The 18,453-nt window shown below is 36.1% G+C and overlaps 1 protein-coding gene across 2 annotated transcripts in view; it reads left to right on the top strand.

The window, feature by feature from the left end:
* The window catches only part of MEIS1 (Meis homeobox 1), a 129,170-nt gene that overhangs the window by 86,079 nt on the left and 24,638 nt on the right, over positions 1 to 18,453 (top strand). For both annotated transcript variants that reach the window (XM_032806538.2, XM_032806537.2), the window contains exon 9: positions 17,242 to 17,318. In XM_032806538.2, coding sequence (XP_032662429.1) covers positions 17,242 to 17,318 — 77 coding nt within the window. The remainder of the gene's footprint in view (positions 1 to 17,241; positions 17,319 to 18,453) is intronic.

Here is an 18,453-nt window from a genome sequence, read left to right as displayed (position 1 = left end):
TTAAATTCCCATAGTGTACCGATTCAGAATCCAAATGCTACTTCGTTCCAGTGACATTTAGTGTATTTATCAATTTCCATTCCCCCTAGACCTACTCCACATGTCTGTTCTTTGCAGCATCTTTCATATTTCAAATATTTGTTAGTTTTATTTTCTACTTCCATATTCCAAAACTGTGAGAGCTTGACTGAGAGTGAAACAAAATGTTTTCATTGGGTCTAACAACTGCACACCGCTAACAGTAGCTCCTGTAAAATGATGACATTGCAGAAGGACAGATTATTACTTTTGGGCCTGTTGAAAATGTATTTGCGTATTCAGGATGGATGAGAGAATAGTCCTGAAGGCTGTCAGGTCCAGGCTGTGTAATATGGAGCTGGTGACAGAACCTTGTCATTTGCCCACATCTAGCTTCATTGCTATGGTGACAATATGCAGTGATGAAAGTTACCATTAAGGTTCGGACAGCATGCTCTATGGTTACTATAGCCGCCAGCCTGTTTGCTGTAGCATATTAGAGCTGATAGCCCTTGGTGTCAGAATAGCACCAAATCTCTAATGACAGAAACTATGCACAGATTTTGGATACATGATGCAATTGCTTCTAGCACAGTTGCCAACCTTGGCAACTTTTTGTGTCAGTGACAGAAAATTGCCTGTATTTTCTTGGTTATTTTTATAAACCTCATTAGTCTCAGCAATTGATTTTCTTGATTTATTTCATGTGTGACAAATGAAATAATATATTTGTGAGAAGTCCATTTTTATGTGCTCACATTTCTATTCCTGTGTTGAGTGAAGGTAAAGATCTAAGCATTTTCATTTTGTTGTACATATCAATCCATGTTTACTTGATAACGGCTTTCTTAAAATACATGTTTGACGGGGGGCCTCCTGAACTAGGTCATTTGTTTTTGTCCTGACCATTAAAGATCAAAGGTCACTGGGAATCTAGAAGCCATTAGTCAGTGACTGTTCTTTGCTGGATCCCTAGGTTGTCAACTCACTAGTCACCCATGGCAACCTGGGCAAGACATGCTGTCAGTGACTTGGCAGGGAGCCTGCTTTACTTCCAGATTGCATAGATAAGAAGTGGAGCAACTGCTCTCAGAATTGCTATAAAAATATGCTGACATAAAATCTACATTTGAAATACAGTATGTGCATTTCCATGCACATCTTTGTTATAAAAGTCATAGGACATTTGAGAACAAGATTAGAAAGAGATACATTGGCTTTATAGCAATCATTTTGTGCTATTCCTCTTAAGTCCTTGCATTTTACATTTGCAAATTTATTTTTAGTTTAGTAGCAAATGGCACTTCAGAAAGAACAGAGTTGACTAAAATGTTCTTCCACACTTGCCAGTACAAAAGTTCAGTTTTTTTAAACTTCTGGTATTACGTTATTTCATTTGAACAGATTGATTTTTTTTTCCCTTCTGATGTTAAAGTACATTTGGCAGTAATAAGTTTATACATATTAGGAACCATGGGTAAAAGACATAGCTGCTGAGTCAATTCACTCAGCTTACTTCACCCATTGAGCCCTAATGTGTCCCAATCCCCACCCCTTTCAGGGAAAACATCATCAATTATGAGTCTGACAGGAGCCTGGGACTCAGTGCAAGTTGCTCCTTGGGGTTATTCATCTTGGACCAAAAAAAAACTGGCACTCAGCAACATTCATCACTTCCACCTACATAAAGTAACTGAGTCAACCGTGGGGTGAATTATCAAAGGAAAAAGGGGGGAAATGTTTTGAATACAAAGGAGGCAAGTTAATTTGGCCTCGAATAACAGGAGAAATTGAGTCATAAACTAATTTGCTATTTATAAACTTTACATTGTAATTTGATATTACTGCTGAATGTGTAGATTAAATTATCCTTTGACTACAGGGTTATGGTATTCTTCCTTATGTCCTGATGTTAAGTGCTTTGTATTATATTGCACTAATGCTGCTAAGACAGTTGCCGCATTCTTTGTAGAGGTGTGCTTTCGCTGTTGTGTGGATTGATTCCTGTCAACAGTGTGTGTGTGTGTGTGTGTGTGTGTGTGTGTGTATCCACTGAGGGGATGCCATAAAAGTGATTCTTTATAGTGTGTGAAGCACCTTTATGGTGAATTACAGTACTGTATATAAATTTAAGATACTATTATATTTTAGTTTAGTGGTATCATATGATAAATATGTTTATTACAAGGTGTTTTGAATAATCTTTGATGCAAAATATTGCCAAGTGGAAACTTCATTGTATATAAAATTGATACAGCGAACTCTTTTTAGGCCAAAGTCTCCAGTAATATATATTTACAGATTAAATTGTTCCTTATTACAAAAAACCCTGATATTTAAACTTGTACAGTTGCTTACAATGCGAATTTGACCACACTTCACTTGCCGTAGAAATATAATAGAGCCCTGACGAGAGAGGAGTTGTTATATTATTATATTAACCATACCACCTGGGTTCTTTAAATCTGTGCTGTGGCTAGATGGTTGTCTAAATAGACATAGATTATGTAGAGGACTCTTTATCTTAGAGCTGGCACTACTTATCACTGAACCTCCTCCTCCTCCTTCCCTCTGATTGTTAGTTCAATAAGAAGATTTAGCAAGCATAACTTACTGCTGATAACCTTTGAATGTTAGTTCAAGGAAAATGTGCCAGAGTAACAAAAATCTTACAAACTGTGCTGCAGCCTATTAGAATAAAAAATGCTGTGCCATAACACTGATTTAGAGGAAGAGACATTTGCCAAGGTCTTTACTCTGAGAGCTGGATGTGAATTTGGTCTAGACTAAAGTGATCAATAATTTTAATATCTGAACAGCAGTAAGAGATGTCAGGTGGAATGAACCTGTGTATATTTCTTAAATCATCCCTCTGCTGGAGGTCTTATTGTTAACTTTCTTTAACTACCGCTTCCCGTAATGTTTCTGTTGGACAGATTGCTTTAGCTCTACTGTTTGGAGTTGAATTGATCTTGACACAGCACTAGAAGAAGCTGTTATTGTCACTTTTGTTTGATGGTAAATGATATACACCTGAGCATAGGAAATAAAAAGACACTGCAAAATAATCAACAGCTTATAGTCCTACATAAAAACCAAGTAGCTCTGTGCAGTAGTGAAATCAAAATATGAGCCGTTTGAAGCATGCTTATTGAGCTTGCAAGAACTACTTACATGCAAACATGCTAAGAGGGTAATAAAGGTCTTTGGGGTCCTTCAAACATGAATTCCCCCCCCCTCCCCAAAAAAAAAAAAAAGAAAAGTCCCCCATTCAATACCGGAAGGCAATGTCATCACAATGTTGGAAAGCCGACTCACAGCTACTGGGTTATTGCGGGCATTTCTGCCCTTGTCGTTTGGATTACCACAGTGCCACACGTGCAGTTACACAATACATAAAGGCGAGGGTTATTTCTAGGACAGATAATTGAACATTAATACTCGTTGACATTGTCGTAGGAATGATATGTCAACCTGACAAGGCCTATGTGCTTACATCTGCTGATTGGCTGCAGACGAAGGGGATGTTTGTCAGATCAGACCCGGGGCCTCACTGCGGTAGAGCCAAGGATGATACAGCCATTAATCAGGAGCTGCCATCTTGGCAGAGATACCTTCTATAAAATATTTATCGTGTGTGCTTTTTTTATTTTTATTTTTTTGGCCTGATTTTACAAGAATATTTTTTTATTGTTTGTGGTACAACAAACCAAGCAATAAACAACTTTAATGTTACACACACATTTCTGAGAAGCATATGAACCATTTTTTAATATTTTTAAAAAGTGAAGAGAGAGAAGTTACTCAGAATGGTACAAATCTAAGATCAAGTTTAGATAAGGTGTTTCTGATTCATCATTAGGAATTAACTTTCATAAAAATGTAATAATAATCATACCTAGCTCTTATATAGTGCTTTTCATCAGTAAATCTCAAGTGGGATTAACATTCTTGCAATTTTCTGTTGCCAACAAAACTTTCTAGACAGTTTGTTACAGATAAAGCAAGTGTATTGCAGTCATACTCTTGTCTCCTCAAAATCACGTGAACAGTGTCTTTCAGTACATTTATTATAAATCTTTAGGGAGCTAATGCCTTTGTCACAGTATTTCTATGGCCACACTTTCTGAAGATGTAACCAGTCAGAGAAAGGAAAAGGAGATGAAAAACAATTACAGAGCCTCTGAGGCTGCAGCTCAGACTGCATTCTTAAAACAGGGGTAAACAACATTTCTGTTATTTCTCATGCAGTTTTGCCCTGCATAAAATGTTATAAAGTGGGGCCTCTGAGAACATCCATTATCCCATTTTGGTTAACATCACAGATTTTAAAAATCCCAGTTGCACTGAAGCCTTGAAATAAAGCTTTCATCTGTAAAGATCTAGTGTCTCTTTGTTATTAAAATAAATGAAGCTATTAAACAAAATATATGCATATAATAGTCAAGTTCATCATTTGGTGTAATCAAAATGATAGAATTTTACATTATTTTAATTGGAATAGTCGTCTTAGAAAGGTTCATTTATGCAAAAAGATCAAATGTACTCCGTCTCCCTGTTACTTTATGACTTGTTAATAGTGACTTTTTTTTTCCTTGGGTCTTTAGCTGCTTTCCTTCAGGTCTTTGTAAAGGAAAGCGGAGTGCTGGTCAAGAGAGGGAAAAAAGGCATGCAAGTTTTTCAAGCTTAGTATTGACAAAATAAATGAATGTGTTGCTATCTTCCTGAATTATTAATGGATATCATATCATAAATGTGCTAAAAGCTACATTACATCTAAATGTTTCTGTTTGAAAATTCATTGATTGTCTATTTAATGGTGGTACTTACCTAGGCATCCAAGTGTGGTTTGTTGTTGGTGTGTCTGGCCCCTGACTGAAAACCATTCAAGACAGGGTCTAGTAGAATGTATCCTTTGGTACTGGGGTTCTCCAGTTTCCCCCTCCCAATCCTCTGTAGATGGCTATAAACGTGACACGTTTTCTCTTACTCGGAGGGTAGGAAAGGAGCCTCCACTGAGATCGTTGCCAATGACTTTCCATGGATCAGCTGACATCAGATGCTCATTTAGGCTGTGATCTTGCAAAGACTTAAGGAGATATTTAACTTTACGTTCTCTGGGTGGATTCCACCAGGCCCCATTTAATTGATGAGAATGATGCTACAGACTGCCATAGGGCCAGGATTTCAGCCTACAAATAGTTCCATTGACTTCGCTGTAACTGCTCAGTGTGCAAATTCTGCCACCCTCACAGTAAGCACCTCACTCCACAAGCAGTCTCACTGAAATCTAAAGAACTACACAGTGTTAGTAAGGGGAGTAGGGTTTGGCCCATAAAGATTCATTGAAATCCATTTGAAGTCAATGGGAGTGTTTCCATTGACTTCAGCAGGAAATGGACTGGTTCTTCAGAGAGGGCTCCAAAGAGTCCAAGCATGTCCCTAGCCCAGAGGAATAAGATCCCATAAATGCTTTTCAAGTCTAAGCCTTTCATACAATTAATGTTCTTAATAAATCATATCAATCAATACATTGTGGTCTACTGAACAAACACATATGCTGCTAATTTAAGGATGGAACTAGAAATGTGGGAAGGAAGAGAATCAAAGGTTTCCTCCACCTCTTGTTTTGTCTCAGTAGATCTAGGTAGAAATATTATTACTCTGTAAAATTTATGTTTTACATTTAAATTCATTAATATTATCTGCTAGATTCCTTTGATAATTAGGATAAACAATTAACTAGAGCACTTTTTCCTTTTAAGAGTTGTAAATCTCTCTCTCTCTCCTGGTAAATGTAAGTTACAAAATTAGCTAGCTCTGATCAAAAACTACACACAGTTCTGCACCCTGACTCAGAGATTTCACACCATAAATTTGCGTAGATAAATTATCTAGTCAGAAAGCAGAATTGCTTAGTTAAGTTTACAGTTTAAACTTGACTGTATTATTCATATGCAATATTACTAAACTTAAATCCTTTTAACAGAAGAAAACTTACTAGCTAGGGTATGAAGAATGCAATTTATGAGAGAATCTAGTGGTAAAGGTAAAAATACTGGAGAATGAACTATCAGTTTTAAAAGCTGAACTGTAAGTGTGTAAGAAGAGAGAACTTTTAAATAGCTTGCCTTGTATCAGAATGTGAATGGTTTCATGAAAACCAGCTCTAGTACAGGTAAATTGCATTTGAATTTCAACTTCAGATCTGTGTACCTCCTATTTGGCAGATGTTGAATTGATAATGCCTCTGTATTAAAGAATTCTAATTGTTTCTTGTGCTACCTTCACAGCTTATGAAAATACAAGCAGACCTACCTAATGAATATTAATAAGAATGATATCTAGATAGCCTATAAGCTCCTAGATCTTTGGAACTTCAATGGAGTAGTCAGAGAATTGATGTGGCTTTTGGTTCCTTGGAATTTACATGCTTTTTCAGAATAAACTTCTCTGTAATGTTTTTATATTATCATTTAATAGCTGATTTTTGGCAACAACATCTGCTTCTCTCTCTCCATCAACAGTAAGAAATATTTATATATAAAATATTTTTTACTGTGGCTAGAATGTATTAAGACATTTTAAAAGAAAAGGCAAAAAACTTAGGTGAAAAGAGAAACCGGTTCACCTTCATTAAGGTTCAGTCCCTCTTAATTTGTTTATAGCCACGTGATCGCTGAATCAACAGCAAAGAAAAAAGCATGTGATGGGTTTTATTTTTTTGATGTGTGTTTGTCTGTCTGTCTAACAAAACAATGTATAAAGCAGCTGGAGTGGTTAGCAAGAAAATGAGAGTGACACTGTTGGATTCTGATATCCATATGTCCTGTGTTGCTTTAAAGTATATTCAATGCAAGTGTATTAGATGCAGTTTTACTTAATTAACATTTTTATAGATTTTTAAGGCCAGAAGGGATCATTAGATCATCTAGTCTGACCTCAAACACTAAACTACTGTTGTGGGAGGCAATATTGTCAAGCGGTTAGAGCAGGGGAATTGAGAGTCTAGGTCGCCAGTCCTGAAGTCGGATGCACATGGGAGGCCCTGTTTAAGTCAATGAAGCATCACACAGGTGCAAGATTCCACTTGCACAGGTCGGGGACTTGTGTTCTATTCGAGGCTTTGCCTTTGACTTACTACGTGACCTCAGGCAAGATTTTCAGTTTTTCTGTGCCTCCATTTATTTCTGTGTAAAATGCATAGTGTTGTCAGCTCGTGTGACTTTTTCCCCAAGTTTCATGATGTTTGGCGTTTTTTGCTAAAGCCCCAGTTCCTGAAGTCAGGTGATTACATGAGAATTTCATTTCTCATTTAAAAGAAAAAGTTCTTAGAAAAGATTGAAAATGTTAACCTTAATAGCTCAAAATCCTGAAGGTAAATAAAAAGAACCTATAGTCTATTATTTTTTACGTGTTTTCATGATCTGGGGGGCCTAATTTACATTTTTTGAATGGTTGGAGTGGATAGAGTAATATACTCCTCTCAGAGAAGTGCTGTTTATGAGGATCGATTCATTGTTTGAAAAGCACAAGGCAAAAGATGAATTTGTATAAGTAAAAATTATTGTTATTGTGTGAGTCTGTTGAAATTAATTTCGCAACAGAACTATCTCAAATGGAAATCATTTGTACACAGATGTTGCTGGAAAATCATAAGGAGGGGCTGATGTCACATTTAGTTTACAATTACAAACAAGATGCACTTTTTGTTTCTAAAACTGTTTAAAAAAATACTTGGAACAAGAGCATTCTAAATCCATGCAGTGGATTTTGTAAAAAGCATCCCCACCTCCCCCTTAGCATGACAAAAAGGCTAAAAACAAATTAGCTTGATAAAAGGAAAAAAGTCATTAAAATGCAGTTCTTTTAATTATATACCATTATTTGTCATCTTTATTGCTTTTCTATAGTTTTCATTGCACCTTTAATGGTACGCCTGGCCAGAAAAGGTGAGATGGAATGTGAACACACTTGGCTGCTGAAGCCGCTGTTAGTGCCTGCTATCTGTGCTTGAATTCCTTTCCCTGTAGATTTTAATGTCCCCACAGACTGCTGGCAGCCTGCTTCCAGCTGTGGCAGGCATGATGCAGTGAATTGCTTTTGAATGTTCTTTACTCAAATAGGCAGTAATTACAAGCTTAAAGAGGTTTAGTGGTCCAGTAAACTACATAATCACCCCTGAATTAGCCTGGGCTCATCAGTTGCAGTCCAGCAAGCTCAAGTCTGCTGTTTGTGTGCACTCTTTATCACATAGCAACCTGAGCAGCAGGTGTGGAACAGCAAGAATCCCCCATAAACACAACTGTCTACTGGGGACAATGATCTCTAATGAGATGAGGCTACACCATCACTGTAATTTAAGTGGGAAAATTAACGCCAGAGAATGTGTAGCAGTTCCAAGAGTCTTTAGTTATATTGGGAACAGTCCTGTTTCTCTAGGTTTTTCTGGATCTTTAAATGCATCTTTCTTTTATGAAGAACACATTGTGTTTTTTGCTCATAAGTTGTATGTACTTTATTCTTTTACAAGGATATGTTGTGAATATTTAATGGTGGACAGGGCATCTGTTCAAGGACTTCTGATGTCAACAAAGAAACATTTCAAAATAGCAGCTTTATTTTTCATCTCCTTCCATGGTGCTTTTTCTAATGAAAATTTGTAAATGTAAAACCTCTTTATGTTGGCATTTTAGATGGTCAGCTGTGTGTGCGCATTTGTAAATCTGTTCGTAAAACCTTTTGGTTGCTATGCAAGAGAAGGCAGATGAATTTGAGAGAATATTTTCAAACTATTCACTTGTTATGCTGTGTACTATGAAGTGTGTTATCTCTTTAAGATAATTGTGCTACTTTCTGAGGGGGAACTCCTAGGTAAGGGAACTTGTTGAATAGAACACACCCCCTTAATGTTCTTTCATTGTAATCTTGTGACCCAATAAGGTGTGCCTAGGAGCTTGTTATCCACAGTATAAGGAGACAGGCTTTGAAATACAGAACACAGCAAGACAAAGACAGAAAGCAGAGAACACAAATAGAGGTTTGGCAAAAACTTCTTGGGATTACCACCTCTATTGCTATCATTTACCAGAGACTGTGGACTATTTCCAAGCCTACCTGTTATAAAGTCATTTAATGCAGATAAGGACAGTGAATTATTACTGAGAATAGGCTGCTGGTTAGGAGATATTTACCTGAATTAATCTGCATCAGACTCATCCTACAAAACAACAGAAGACTTTTATGGAGTTTGGTTCTTCTGTGTACTACTTATTTATATAATGTTCACGGAAACAGTCTGTTAGAGCTGTGGATTTTTCCTCCTTGATAGGAGCTTTTAACTTGGAAGAAGGTTGGAGCAGACAGCAGATTTTTATGAGCACTGTTCAAAGATGGATTTAACCTTTTGAGATCTGTGACTATTCTTCTGGTGTGAAGTTGGATTAATTAAAAAGCTTGCTTTTAAGTATGTGAATTTTAGTTATAATAGGATTGGAAGTTAAGTAATGCCTTTACTCTGTTATTTCAATGTCACTCATGTAATATTTCATTGCTGTTTGTACTGCATTACAATTAAGATAATGTCACTTATTTTACGGATGCACTTTTTCGTATTAATTACTTTGTCCTAAGTTATTTATCTTCAAATGCAGTTGGCTTTTATACAGTATTAATATATATAAAAAAAATCAAAACACCCTGGACTTCAGAAAGGGAAAAGTCCGTCACCCCACTATAATATTATATAGACTAAGCTAACAAAATAGCAAGGAATTACTTCTGTAATGAATTAATAAAATGTATTGTAATATATATAATCAAACACTTTCCAGTCAAGCTGATGCCTACTGTGTACAGAATGTGAAAATACAGCCTGAAGAACAGGTTGGCTTTTACTGTATTAGTGCTTCCCGTTCACATTTCTGACATTTTGTACTCACTCAGATTTTTTTATGTCAGTGGATGAAACTGTTTGAAATAAAGTTGACAGTCCCCATGTCCTTTCCCAGCAAAATTAATTTGTAACAGTACCTTATACAATGCTAATGAAACACTTAACTATGTTTAGCCTTAGTAGTTGCATGCAATCAGATCAGAGCTTGAAGTGGGGTATGGAGAACAGAAGGTTCCCCTCTATTCCTGCCTCACTCACGGATCCACTCCTCTGCTGACTTTTGGTTCCTCTTTCCCCATCCCTTCTGGCTTGTACAGAACCATAGGATTTAACTAGGAGTAATGGGTAAAAGTTAAAGTGAGCATTTACCTCACTGAGTCTGCACTCATTTGTGCTGGGGTAGAGTGGGGGCTTCTCTCCAAAGTCAATCTAGTGTGAGCAAGAATTAGGTTCACACCTCAAAACCTTAAGCTCTATTAGATTGGCTAAGAGAAGTGAAGGAAGGTCCATGATTTGGGATAATTAAACCTGAACCTGACAACGTAGTGGGTCATGTGCTGTAAGAACGGAACAATGTTGTAGTAGCAGTGGTTCTCAGACTTTTGTACTGGTGACCCCTTTTACATACCAAGCCTCTGAGTGCGACTCCCCTTAAAGTGAAAACACTTCTTTTTAGTATATTTAACAAAACTATAAATGCTGGAGGCAAAGCGGGGTTTGGGGTGGAAGCTGACAGCTCATGACCTCTCATGTAATAACCTTGTGACCCTCTGAGGGGTCCCAACCCCGAGTTTGAGAACCCCTATGTTAGATGATCTATTAGACTTTTTTCCATCTCTGGCTCCTATAATATCTTGTGTAGGGGATGAGCTGAACTCCCCCCCCCCACACACACACATCTCTTCTCCCTCGCCCCCTTAATGAATGCTTACAGTCTGCATAAATTGTTGGGGCACACCAGAAAAGTATTGGCAGAGTGCCCCAAGCCATACCATATCTCTCCTTGAATGCCGGAGAGGAGATTCACGTTTGTGCATGCCAAAACGGGTTCATAGACAGCTCTTGTAAGAAATTATCTACAAAGGGGAAATGGAAAGAGAGAATCATAGACACTTTTTCTCAGGAAAACACAACTTGTCCCCCTCTCCCCCTCCCCCGATGCTTCCCCAAACAAAACTAGGTCTCTTTTTTGATGCTCAGATACTTTATGTAGTGTATTTTCCTTAGTAAGGACCAAATTCTGGATACCTTTACTCACCTTGAATGGTACCTTACTCCTTGAGTGGTTCCCACTGGAATCAATAAGACCTTTTGTGGAGTAAGTTGCTGTTCAGAATCTGTCCCTTAGGAATTCTCTGATGTAGTAGAAGCCAAACTGCAGAGTATCACTTTACATTGTAAAATATGGAAAGACACCACAGTTACTTCAGATATTACATGTTTTTATGTTTTGATTTTGCATTTACAGTTAACTTTTCAATAACTACCAGTGCAGGAATTTAATAACAATTTTATTAAAATCACATTGAGAAGTGGCTAGCTTATTAAGTGTGTGTGTGTGTGTGTGTGTGTGTGTAAAATAATAATCTTAAAGGATGACTAGGTCTGCTTTGTGTATTTAATACTAATATATTCTTCTATTATGTTTACTCACTACGTGTGTTTTATGTACTGAAAATACAATAAACGAGTTTTAAATAACAAACCAAACAGACAATACAATAGCATTGTGCAGCTGATATACAGGGCTAAACTATGTAACTGATTGTGCGAAAGTTATAAAAGGTTTTCCTTTATATCTTTGTGGATTTATTTAGACCAAAGTGATTGCTGTGAAATGTTTAGCTTTTCCTTAGATGTGCAACTCATTCCCATGTGACAAACAAGATCGAACTTTCAGTTTCTCAGTTGATTTTCGTAGCTGTACACCTCAACTTGGCAACTTCTTAGAGCCGCTACTGAATAGGCATTACCTATAAACTAATTCTCCCAGGCTGAAAAATGAGCAAACTGTGTCTAACTGCATTCTATTTATTGCTCAATCTAAATACACTGGTGAGAATTCAGAACGCAGGTTGAAATCTTGTGACTTTACTGTTAGTGTTCCAAATGCTTTTGGCTACTTTGCTAGTGATTCCACTATGTGTGAGGATACAGAACTCAACTACTATAAATTCAAGCTATGTTCTTAGACTACACCATGCACTGCTTTTGTAATGCAAATAGCAGGCACAAAGTGTCTCTTTGATAATGTGCAGTCAGGAGACAAAAAAGCATTCACTGAAACAGTAAAACTAATTCATAAAGCTGTAATACAATAAGGAAGCATTATGGATTTTTTTAAATATATCATAGATCAATTTAATTGTGAACAACATAAACAATTCACGTGTACAACATAAAACCCCTCCCTCCCACATTATCAGTTTTTTTTCAGTGAAAAACTTTTGATTAAACAAGATTTAAAGTTAACTATAAAACTGATTTGTAATTTGTCAGTATTATCCAGATCACCTACTTATTCTGTTTATTAATTGAACAGCTAGGTTTAGACCTGTAGTATAGCTGAGTAAGAATCTTTAAAATAAGACTATATATAAATTCAAAAATGTTTCATTAGAACATTTTATAGCATAATGCAGGAATGTAATAGTTAATACAGTGAAAGTCCATGTGGTAGACTTTTTTTTTGAGGAGGGGGAGTTTTTGGGGGGGAGTAAGTATCTCTCCATCACATACCAGAGTTTAGCTCAAGGTCATCTTCTATAAATGCATTAAACTTAGCTGTGGAGGAGGCAGAGGACTGGAGGAAAAGGATAAAAGAACTTCTGAAATTGTTCTCCCAACATATTCAGCCAAGCAACAGAACATGCTTTGATAAGGGTTATTATATTGGACAGTTGCCATAACTCCTCATATTAGATCAGTTCTTCCTGTCCCTATTCCCATACCTTTTAAAGTATAACATATAACATTTTGCTTGAAAATTGCTTCTATCTCTGTGCTTTGTTACAGCTGTTTTGGAGTTTGGGTATAGAGGCAGTTCTGTGTCACAAGAAATTACTAATCTGGGGTTTGAGAAGGGACAGCTTAGCCTTCCATTATCTCAGCAGCAAGCTCTGTACAGGATTATTTTCCATTTTTCTGCAACCATTACAATGTTCTATTATAGCGGGCAAAGCAATGAGGGAGGGAATGTTATTGATACTTGGTTACCAGGGCAGATAAGATAAAGTGTATCACTGTCCTGGCATCCGCATTTGCAGTCAGTAGTGGAAAATTTGATGAAAGGAGTACATTTGGACAAGGAGTATCATTAAGATATGGGTCTGGACACTTTCCATCTGTATTTACTGTAGAGTTTCTCTTTACCTATTGACTGTAGTCAAAGAATAAAGAAGTCTTATTGATTGATTGGTTAAAAAAGTTCTCTGCTGCATTTTAAAAACAAAACAACACGTTCTATCAGGAATGCTACTCTCTCATTACAGTTTTATTAAACTCTTCACAGAAAACATAATGGAAAATTACATTTTTCTCTGTCAGGTTCATTGCTTTGTTACTGCTAAAATGACTGCTCTGACTTAAATTCTGTAAGTTATTTTTACCTTTTCAAATGTTCCTTAACTGTTCATATTACCCTGGGTAGATCCCCTAGGTTTAAATTTTCATTTGTATGCAGGCTCAGATGGGATTATTAAGCAATCACTTCTGTACTAAGTCATTATTACAAGTAATAACACAGAGCCACAAAAACACATTAACAGTGTCACACAATCCACATTTCTGTACTAGGTTTATAGTAAGGAACAAGTGGTAGGTTTCAGATAGGCTAAATGTTGCGCTATAACACTGCTGCAACCTATTGAATAGAAAAAAGTAGAATTTGGCCCCATTATTTTACAGTAATGCCTTAGTCCTTATTTGTTGTAAGCCTGGTGGCTTCTGAACTTCTGTTTCCCTACGAGCTACCTATTTTCATAGATTCCAAGACCCGAAGGGACCAATGTGATTATCTTGTTTGACCTCCTGCATAACACAGGCCATCAAACTTTCCCAAAATAATTCTTAGAGCATATCTCTTGGAAGCACCCTTTTCCTCTAGCCGCCACAGGAAGGCTAGTCTGCAATCTCCCAATATACATGTGTTGGATTGATTCTGGGAAGGAGGGTTAGCTTTCCCCTGCATAATCACTGTTTTATAGCTTTCATTCATTCTTGAGGTGTTAATGTAGATCAAATGGAAAACACTCCAGAAAGAACATTTCAGCTACTGCATTGCCCTGTATATGGTCCCAATCGTTAATTCTTATTGTAAGATCTAAAGGTAATTTTGTTTGCTCTCCTAATGCGTTGCAGCTCTCCCAGTGGTCCTAGCATTCCTTTCTCAAATTCACATCTTGATCAATTGTTTGCAAATAATTAAGCTTTTAAGAGATAATGATATGAGGCTAATGTACATAACAAAGTAAAGGTCTCAAGTCACTGTTTATTGAACAGTGGTCCAATTTGCTTTGATATCCCAGTGATCTTAGTGTTAGGTATATTTGCCAATGGGAATCAGTGCTACATTTATAAGTGACTTTTTTAAAGAGTGTCTTTGTCCCTTTTAAACAAAATTAATAAAGGAGCACTCTCATGGAAACTATCTATTACTGCTACATATATGAAAAGAGGATTAACAGCAATAGTACAGAATGAATTTCCTTATTTCTTAATAAAATGGCAGTTTGAGGGTTTTCCCCTTTATCTCTGTTGCAATATGTTGTCTGCCATTGCCTGTAGCATATGCCTTACTAGCCCGGTGGGTGGGAATGCAACAAGGCTTTGAAAGTTTTTATGGCAGCCTAGCCTGTGGCATGTTGATTAGTTGTCAAGTCATTTTTTTTTAAGCCTACAAAAGCACTCATAGTATCCACATATAGCTTATATAATAAGATGCACAGTGTTCAAGATATTTTAAGTATATTGAGTGTCCGTATAAAACGCCTACCACGTGAACGTTTGGCTGAGAGGGATTAGCCACATCAAGTCCTGGCTTTCATGTGATTATAACAATTATAGATTTTTCATGAAATTCAACATTTATGCTACATTAAGCCAATAACTCTGGAAAAAATCAGATGACCTTAAACATACCGTGATTCAAGGAATTTTGTTTTGATACACTTAAAGCAATTATTTATACAGTGGCTGTATTATTCTGATAACTAATTTTATCTGGTCTTGACTATTTGGAAAAAAGTCCAGAACAATTGAAAATTGCTAAATGGAGACAGAGTTCTCAATTCCAGTAGCTAGAGGCTATCTAGTAATTATTGCGTGCTGCATAAAATTAGACACAGTTTGTTCAACTCAGATCACATGCAAGATGACAAAGCAAAATAAGAAAATAAAGCATATCCTTTTATGGTAGTAAAGTTAAAATGAGAAGTAAAACTAAAATGAAAGTCTGCAAATCTTCATAGTAAGGTTTTGAAGAGAATACTGAGGCTATTTCAAGCTGAATGGTCAGGTTCTTCTAATGGACTAAGATCAAGTTGATGGACATAACTAAAACACAACAGTTTGCTGCGTAGTATATAAGTACAAACATATTTCCGAAAATAAAGCATAGATGAATTGCAGCGGCAATTACATTGACTCTAAACTTAAATGGCATTGATACTGTGACCATAAACCATAAAAGAACTGAAAGGTGGCTAGGAAACTCAGCAAGGAGTAGCTATCAGCACATTTAACAAATAATATAATTCAAAATACGTTCTATGAATGTTCTTTCAATGGTTGTGTCATGTTTATGCCCATAAAAGTAAACTTGTCATTAATGGAAATGTAGCTCAGATGTAATTAGCAGTATGGAGCTGCCCTGGAATCATTTTCAAAAGGCAAAAATATATGGGTATTGGAAAGTATATAAGATATATTCAATCTACATATAATATTCCACCACTAATGAGTAAAAGTCATGTTCATCATTTTTCTGTGTCATAGGCAGATTCTGTTAGTGTTAGAGTCCACTGCAATGTGCTTTCTGTTCTGTTGGACAAACTGACAAGAGAAAACAAATTGAATTATGAAGGTCCATAGTTTGTAAGATGAGGTAATTCAGTAATGTCAATTAGTATAACATAGCTATTAGATTTCCAGTTATGTGGTTCAGAGTAGTATGTAAAATGTGTTCAATAGTTATCATAGAAGTAAGATCACTGGATTTTGAGTTATAAATTCCTATATTTTAAAAAAGTTTTCATTTACATCTTCTGCAATATTACGTCTAATGGCAACGCCAAAGAACAGTGGAATGTTTTTTGTGAAAAAGTGGATGTGTGCATAATACAGTAGAGTGTTGCAACTGTTAACGTGCTGTTTGGACCTGTCAAATCTATTTTATCAAATAATTTTACTGGAATTTTAAAATAACTTTGTCATGTAGCGGTCCAGAAGTTAGTCCCACGTACTCTGGCATTTAAATTTCAAGTTAGTGGTACTTTTACTTATAGTATAGGGCCAGAATAGATTACCCTAAATGACATTTGTTCCTGAGAATTGCTGTATTTGTGGTTTTGGTTCATTTTCTTTAAGGATAATAATACTTTAACATCAAGGAAAACAATGCTGGCAAAGTTGTTTCTAAATTCAGACGTGGATGTGGTTTTTGCTTTTAACTTATTAAGTACCGGTAATTTGTATTCATGCATTAGTGAATTTTCTGAGAAAGCAATCAAATTCTCACAAGAACTGTAACTTATGATTTAATTTTAATATTGTCTTCATTTAAACTAGTATTTTTTTTTCTGTCTCTCATGATTAGTGTAGCACAGTTATGTTAATGTCAGACAAAAATGTGCTGATCATTGACCTTATGTTGGCCTATGTTCAAAATCCCAGCATTTGTTGCTGTTCAAGATGCTGATCTTATTTGCAAATTATTTTCAGGCACAGATAAGATTTCCCTTCATTAAATCAGACTCTATATGTAAGCACCACTATATATATAGTGAAATGCTGAAAAAACCCTCAGTAACATGACTTTAATAATTCACATAAGGCAATCACAAAACTTTGTGATACTGCAACAAATATCTGCACTGAGTATCAAGGTACTGCCAGTATCCTAAGCAGCTATTTCTACACTTCACTAATCTTTATAATTGGCTTGTCTTTTACTGCCATTAATTAAATGATGTAGTAGCCCATTAATAATTACAAAAGAGTGACACACCTCAGCATTTTCACCTTTTTAAATAGACGTCAGACTTTATTATTAATTAAAAGTGAATAAAACAATCATTTTAAATCTATATATTTATTTTGGTATCTTTTAGCACCCGTACCCTTCAGAAGAACAGAAAAAGCAGTTGGCACAAGACACAGGGCTCACTATACTTCAGGTGAACAATTGGTAAGTAATTTTACTCAGTGTTTTCCCACAGCCAGTACTCTGACGCTAGCAACCTGCCTCTAATAATTGGCATTCTGCTGACACGCCCTGCAGTTGTCTGCTTTCTGTGAAAGTTTATTGATGCAAATGTGATGTGGCCTACAGAATGGTTTCAGTTATGGGAACTATAGTTTTAGTGCTGCAGAAAACATATAGTATTTACTTTCCCATAGCTCTTTAAATAGTTACATTTCAGTTTATATGCATGTCTGTGTTTTTCCTGGATATAATTGTGTCTGCCCACCCATCCTTTAAGAAATCAATCACTTGAGACCCAGAAAATGTAAGTGAGATACATGCCACTCTGTACATTTTCTTCAGGCTGTATTGATTGAGTCCATCACCATTTATATCAAATTATTATTTTTGACTAACAAAGTTATTTTGGGATCTTCTCAGTGTATTTGAGTTTTTTTAAAAAGAAAGAAAAGAAAATCTTGAAACAAACTTTAAGGAAAATCTGCCTTTTCCCCACTGAAGTGTTACAGGAAAAAAAATTGTGTGTTTAATTTATTAACTTAAAAGTAAGGATAGTTGGGACCCTTGATTTGTTATAGCAGAGGTGGCTTTAAAAAATTAAACCTTTGCTGTTTCTGAAGCTGATGTTAAATTGCTTATTATTTGTGGCTGGGTATTCCGATTTAAGTACAAAATTGTAGCATCAAGACTATTTTTAATAAGTCTGATTTATTATCCTTTGTTACTGCAACAGTACTGTAACTGAAATCCAGGTTTCATACAAAATAGCAGAACAAATGTCACATTTGAAGTGTATCAAAACCTAAAACCCCGTGAATCTAAGTATTCTAATTAATTGTTCTAATATTTTTGAATTAGTGTTTATGATGGGAAACCTTATCCTCTTTGAAGTAATACCCAGGAATTGCCAACATAAGCTGCAAGCCTGCTGTGGGGAAGGGAGTCAGAAGTGCAAGGGTGCAGACAAAAGTTGTTCTCCCTCCCCCTTCATTCAAGAAGTGTCAGAGATTAATATTACTGAAGCTCTGATTACATGGCCTAATCCATTTTAGTGAATAAATTTTGTCTTGATGTCCATTGCACCTACATTAACAAACCCTCGTTGGTGAGAGAGAGT

Source organism: Chelonoidis abingdonii, chromosome 3, assembly GCF_003597395.2.
Source record: "Chelonoidis abingdonii isolate Lonesome George chromosome 3, CheloAbing_2.0, whole genome shotgun sequence".
Lineage (NCBI taxonomy): Eukaryota > Metazoa > Chordata > Testudines > Testudinidae > Chelonoidis > Chelonoidis abingdonii.
Note: the sequence above shows the minus strand (reverse complement) of the source record. Positions and strands in the feature narration are given on the sequence as shown.